The sequence below is a fragment of the Otolemur garnettii genome, unplaced genomic scaffold, assembly GCF_000181295.1.
Source record: "Otolemur garnettii isolate 467f Iridium unplaced genomic scaffold, OtoGar3 scaffold00006, whole genome shotgun sequence".
Classification (NCBI taxonomy): domain Eukaryota; kingdom Metazoa; phylum Chordata; class Mammalia; order Primates; family Galagidae; genus Otolemur; species Otolemur garnettii.
Window position 1 is genome coordinate 7242993 of NW_003852401.1, and position 7113 is coordinate 7250105.

The following is a 7113-nucleotide window of genomic DNA, read 5'->3' on the forward strand; positions in this document are numbered from 1 at the left end:
AAAACACAACTGGTGACCTCTGAAAAGGTACTTAAAAAATAACAAATCATTATTTTGGAATTTAGTAAATTAAGGAAAGAATAATTGGCCAGGCACAGTGGCTCACACCTATAATCCCAGTACTTTGGGAGGACAAGACAAGAGGATGGCTTGAGGCCAGGAGTTTGAGACCAGCCTGGACAACATAGAAAGTCCCCTATCTCTACAAAATTTTTGTTAAAATTAGCCGAGCATAGCAGCATACCTATAGTACTAGCTACTTGGGAGGCTGAGGCAGGGGGAATCACTTCAGCCCAAGAGTTCAAGGTTATATAGCAAGTTATGATCACCCCACTGTACTTCAGCCTGAGTGACAGCACAAGACCTTGTCTCTTTAAAAAAATATATACATATCCTGCCTTTCCTATACAAACTGTACTACTAGTAACCAAATAGTAGATATGCGAAAGCTTCTCAATATGGCAATATTTGGGGTAATAAGTGAAGAAACAAATGATAGAATATCACAATTTTAAAACCCCTAATGAATTAATAGGTCTAGTCATTGAACATCAATAGCTGTTAACATCACCAAAAATGAAGATAATCAGATATAATATCCTTCCGACAGAAGAATACAATCCCATTTATAAAAAGAAAGTCTCCCCTTACCCTCAAGGTTGTTCTGAGGATTGAGGAATTTTACATAAAGCTCTAAAACACAAGCCTGGACACATATCTTACATATAAAAAAGACTAGTTTTCTTGTCTAATCCCTCTGCTCCTAGAAACAAAGGCAGTGGCTGTTTCTATTTCCAAACAATGGCTGTTTGGAAAGATAATTTATAGTTAAAAAAAAAAAAATTCTGGGGGGATGGAACATGGCAGTGTCCCACCGTCACAGTAAAACAATTCTGTTATCTTTGACACTGACTTGATCTTTCCTCCTGCCTTCCCGAGCAGAGCAACACAGATCTAATATCAGTCACTTACACTTAAGCACAATTATGTTTCAAAGCTAGAGCTGAACTGTCTGAGAGGTACTTATTTCCAAGGTCATGGCTCGCCTCCAAATTCAATCCTAGTGCAAAGGATTCCTGCAGAATAGCATGCCCCTCTCCTTTGTATATGGGGAGCTACCCTTCTTTCTCCACTCCTGTGGGCACTGAATAAGGGCTCTCAGCACACATATGTTCACCCAATGGAAACACAGCTAGTAGAGGGTTAAATTGTATCCTATAAAACAATATATGTAAGTCTCAACCCCTAGTACCTATACATATGGCCTTATTTGGAAACAGGGTCTTTGCAGATAATAATTAAGTTAAAGACCTTGAGACAAGATCATCCTAGGTGAGTGTTAAATCCAATAACTGGTATCCTCATAGGAGAAAGTACAGGGATACTCTACTTGAGATACAGAGATGCATAGAGAAGGCACCTGTGAGGATACAGAAGCAGAGTGGAGTTAAACAGCCACAAGCCAAGGAATGCCAAGGAGTTGCCAGCAGCCACCAAAACTAGTAGAGGGGCATAGAATAGATTCTCCCAGAGCCTCCAAAAGCAGCCAATTCTGCTGACACCTTGTTTGCCAATGTCTGGCTTCCAGAATTGTGAAGGAATAAATGGCTGTGATCTTAAGCCATCATGTTTATGGCCATTTGTTACAGTAGCCCTAGAAAACTAATAAATATCCCCTTCCAGAGATAACTGACCCATGTCTAGGTCCCACCATCAGAAATCTGTAATTGCTGCCAGAAAACTCCAGTCTGAATCTGGCCATCTCTTATACATAAGAGATATTAACGCTGGAGCAGGTGGTGCTCTGTGAACCAGGAAGCAAAGAAAGTCAGTTTGCACCAAGGGTGAGGAATGAAACAAACAACCTGTGTCCCATTTGTTTCTGAGGCCCACAGGCATACCTACTCTCAGGTCTCATGAGATATCCCTTTATCAAAGAAATGAAAATCATGCTTTTATGCTCAAACTATTTCAAGTGGATTTCTGTAACTGGTAGCCCAAAGAGTCCTAACACACTGAGGAAACTACTGCCAAAAGCACTTCAGTAATGATAAGATAGAACAAGTCTACCTCGGGTGGGTGCCACGAGAAGCTGAATTTATTCAAGAATGCGTTAAGAAAGAGCAAAGGAAAACCTCACGACTGATCCACAGACACAGTAGCAAAAGACAGAACAAAAAGGAACCTCAATTTTCAACGGGCATAAGAGCCAAGATCTGAATCCAAAATCTGAAAACTTTTGAGTGCCGACCTGATCACAAAGGCCACAGCCAACACACTTCAAACTTTGTTTCATGCATATAGTCATTAAAAATACTATATAGGACAATCGCCTGCCATCATGAACGACACAGTAACTATCCGGACCAGGAAGTGAATAACCGACTACTTCAGAGGAAACAAATGGTCATTGATGTCCTTCACCCTGGGAAGGCAACAGTACCAAAGACAGAAATTAGAGAAAAAATAGACAAGACCACACCCGATGTCATCTCTGTATTTGGATTCAGGACTCACTTTGGTGGTGGGAAGACAACGGGCTTTGGTATGGTTTATGATTCCTTGGATTATGCAAAGAAAAATGAACCCAAACATAGACTTGCAAGGCATGGCCTGTATGAGAAGAAAAAGACGTCAAGAAAGCAGCGAAAGGAACGCAAGAACAGAACAAAGAAAGTCAGGGGCATCGCAAAGGCTAATGTTGGTGCTAACAAAAAGTGAGCTGGAGATTGGATAACAGGCGAGGGAGTAAAGACTCTACAGTGATGTTATCTGCAGCCATTGTATAGATTTTTCACAAGATGATTAATAAAGACTTTTCATGTGAAAAAAATACTATATAAAATTATCTTCAGGCTACGTGTATAAGCTGTAGATGAAACATAAATTCCGTGTTTAGTCTCATCCCCCAAATGTCTCATTATATATACATATATGCAAATATTCCAAAATCTGAAAAAATCTGAAATACTTTTGGCCCCAAGCACATCAGACAAGGGATACTCAATCCGTAATGAGAGGGAGTATGGGCCAATAACAATGTTGAAGATTCCAAAAAATATGTAAAGTTAAAAAGAAAATGTTTTGGTCAACTTGTACAAGTTATACCAATTAAAACCATGTATGCAAATTGCTTTTCACTAGATAGAGATGGTGTAATTACTATTTGCATATGAATAAATAACATGCATCAGGTTCCTTTAGTTTGAGATTTAACTGTAACACCAAACACTGCATATATATACTCAGTCTCCTTGTAATTAAACTCATTATAAAATTATATGAGAAAATAGAGACAAAGAGAGAAACAAACAAGAAGAAAGACAGGAAGTTAAAAAAAAATCTTCAGTTTTTAAACTCATGGTTAAACCAATGACCAAATGTCCTGTTTATTTTTAAAAATCTAAGATGTAATGCTATTGAGCTTTTGCTTGAGAGAGTTCTGTACACTCATTTGTCTTCAAAGCACCAGAAAACAGCCTGATTTCTTCTGAAGCATTTTTCCATTATAAAAGTAACATGTGTTCAGTAGCCACTGTTCTTAAATCACCTAAAAACATCTTAGCATAAATATATGACTCTTACAAGGGAAGATCTTGTGACAAAGCTTTCAACCAGAACAACTAACTTAAAAAAGAAATAGGATAGAATGTGCTAGATGAGAAAAGTGGCTGGATTCATTTTCTGGTTATGAGATGCAAGTTGAGAGAGATTCTGAGATTTTAGCAGAAGAAAGAAAAGTAGGGGGGAATGGAAGAAGAACATCTAGAAACAAGCTAACAGACTTAAAAGGATTTTTCTTTTTTTGAGACAGAGTCTCACTCTGTGGCTCTAGGCTACAGTGTCATGACATCCTAACTCACAGCAACCTCAAACTCTCAGGCTCAAGAGATCCTCTAGCCTCAGCCTCTGAGTAGCTATGACTACAAGAATCTGCCACAAAGCCCAGCTGATTTTTCTATTCTTAGTAGCGACAGGGTCTCCTTTTTGCTCAGGTTGGTCTCAAACCTCTAAGCTCAAAGAATCCACCTGCCTCGGCTTCCAGAGTGCTAAGATTACATGTGTGACCCACCATGCCCAGCCTGAAAGGAATATTTAAATGATAAGATGGGGAAACAGACATGGTCCAGTGATCTCTCTCTGATATGAGTTAAATGAGCCATAATATCAATGTAGGTGTAAATCCTGAAACCATGTCAAATTCATGAAGCAATACTCTGAAGTAACACCCCAGCAGATTAAAGCATGCTGTCTTCCCCCAACACTGGAAGAAACCTCATAAAGGGATCTTTCCTGGGTTCTTCTCCTGCCAAATAAAATAAAGAAGCTAAATCGTACAGAAAAGCTTCAATACCACCAGATAGGAAGACAGTGTCTCTCTGTTTGCTAGCCATTTCCTCATGATAACAAAGCAATTAAGCTTCTCAAGGAACAATAAAAGAGAAGACCCTGAGAGACAAGAATTTTCTCAACAAATTGTCCTAAATCTGAACTCCAAATAGTACTTAGAACCATTTTTAACTAACCCTTCATCAATCCATGTTCAAAGACTCACAGAATCCAACAGCTTTACTCAGCACCCACTACAGGAATTTTTAATATCCTATGTAAGATTTCATTTAAAAAGTACACTTTAGGAATCTCAGAAAATACACTTCAATTTCCCACACTTTATATTCCCAAAATACATCAATTGCAGGTCCCTTCCCTGTTTAGAAGCACAAAATGCACACATATAGATTGCTAGCCTAATTAACCTAGAATATAACCTTCCTACCAAACACATTTTTTGAAAGGGTGGGGGGGTGGGGAGGAAGCAGTTGAGCTGAAATTACAGGCTGTCATGACACCTCAATATCAAAAACTGAATACCTGGTCCTGCAGGAAAGTACAGATTTTATTCACAGTCTTGTTACTAAGCAACTGTGACAATGGCTGTATGCGCTTTCTAGAAATGACTGTAGTTACAGCGGGAAACAATACAAGGAAAGAAAAATGGGAAACTCCTTGCTTTGGAAATTTTTACCTTTTCAGGATCAATTCAATGTAAAAACAACAATAAACAAAACCCAAAGCAGTCTAAACTCAACACAAGCAATTCCTTAAAGGTCTAGAAAAATATATACTACTATTTATCATTCACTTTATTTTGAGCTTTGGTTAATTTCAAAGTTCACATTCAACTGGTGATAATGATTTCCTTACTGTGTTCGTTTTTTGGGCCCCTTCTTTCCTTTACCCTCCCTAGGGAATAATTTTTTTTTTTTTCAAATGCCCTTACTGATTAAAAGAACATTTTAGAGCTCTTAAATCCATGTCTTTGTTTACAGAAGCTATAAAAACTAGTTTACAATTGTTTCATGTTGCCTCAGCTTTGAACCAGGAACACTCTAGGACATCAAACTATGCCTTTGAAGAGAACAGTCCCTCGAGCAGAGCCAGACACTTTCCCAGCCACTCCCTGAAATTTAGACAACCAGAGCACTGCAAATGGGAAGTCTTTTTCAACATTAGACTATACAATGCAGCAGGGTCTGAACCAATGTTTCTCAAATTGTGGATGAGGTTTCAGGTGGGAGGGGGGCTTCCCTACATGTTCCAAAAGGCTGGAAGACGTGGCCTTACCTCCTTTTCTTTCTACCTTTCTTTGAAGCTTTCAAAATGTGCTGCATGCTGAGAGAGATGTCTCAGTCTCTACCCTACAGAAGGCTGCTTCTCACTGTTAGGTTTTTCTTCCTCTCTTACCCTTTCTCAGTTCCTAGAGGAATGTGGACTAGAAGATAGGCAAGATGGAAGATAAAGTTTTAGAATGATTTTTCTAAATCAAAGATAAGCGATCATGGTGTGGTTCTGTTCCTAAGGTGTCTCTAGATTCCAGAAAGCCTCTATTTTAAGGGGGGAAAAGCCAAATATAGGTAGAAACTTAAATACTAGAAGCTGAAGACCCAAAGTATCTGAGCCACTCATTCCTATATTTAGATCCCAAAGAGATGGTTTCTGTCTCAAAAGATTCTCTCTGAACGACACTTGAAGGAGAGGCTGTTTGGCTCTCCTGTTTTTAATTAGCTTGTTTTTAAATTTGATTCTCATTTTGTTTTTTTTTTTAAGTAAATACAGTACAAAGCATAGTCTTTCAAATCACTACAAACCACAAATCTCTACTACTTGAAATAAAGTAAATGAAGGAAATTTTGTTTTCTGACATATAAATAATTACTTCTCTACTTTTAAGATCAAACTGATTGACAAATTAAATTGGTTGGCTTCGGCACCTACTCTGCCTACATCACACCCCACCCCCACCACCACCCCAACACCCCACCCCTGTGGCTAACATTTTGGAAACCAAAACATTCTCAAATAAATTTTTTAAAAATTTCATGGCATCCTTCCATTGTTAAAATTCCTATATGTATTTACTATAAAACTCAAGGATTTCTTCCATATATTGGCCATGTTTACAAAATACCTTGACAGTTAATGGTCACCCATATGTATTAGACTATTTATTGAAGTACTGCTACTGGACAAGATTGGAAACAATAGGAAATTGGCAAATTGTGATTAATTCATATAATGAAATATTATGTGGCCAGAAATAAAATAGAAAGCTTTTTATGTATTTTATGGAATGAGATCTAAGATATATTTTTTTCACTGAAAATGCAAAATAAAGAATACTATGTAGTAGGTAGTCGGTTACTATTTGTTTTGTAAACAAGGGGAAAATATACATAAATATATAGAAATTTTCTATAGTGAGTTACTATTTGCTTTTCAAATGAGGAAAAATGTAAGTATGTATGTATACACATATACATATGCATATATATAAATTTCTGTTACATGCTGCATAAAATAGCTTTAAAAGGATAATAAGACCTAGTAACAAGTTACACTCTGTGGAAAAAGATACAGGGTAGGAAAGAGATTTTGCATATACTTAATGTAAATGAATTGCCTATTTAAAAAAATACACTTTTGAACGAAAAAAAGCAACTAAAGTTATCCACCAACTACAATACCCAACAGAAAACAGGCTGATCAACAATGCCTATACAGCAGTGATAATGGACTTATACTTACATGTGAATAATATTCCACTCTAGCAGG

The 7113-nt window shown here is 37.5% G+C and overlaps 1 protein-coding gene across 1 annotated transcript in view; it reads right to left on the reverse strand.

Annotated features, from left to right (window-relative positions):
- Nucleotides 1–5673, reverse strand: part of FOCAD (focadhesin) — a 269998-nt gene extending 264325 nt beyond the window's left edge. The window contains exon 1 of the mRNA XM_023508417.1: nt 5626–5673. Coding sequence (XP_023364185.1) covers nt 5626–5672 — 47 coding nt within the window. The 5' untranslated portion in view covers nt 5673. The remainder of the gene's footprint in view (nt 1–5625) is intronic.
- Between the last annotated feature and the right edge of the window lie 1440 nt (nt 5674–7113).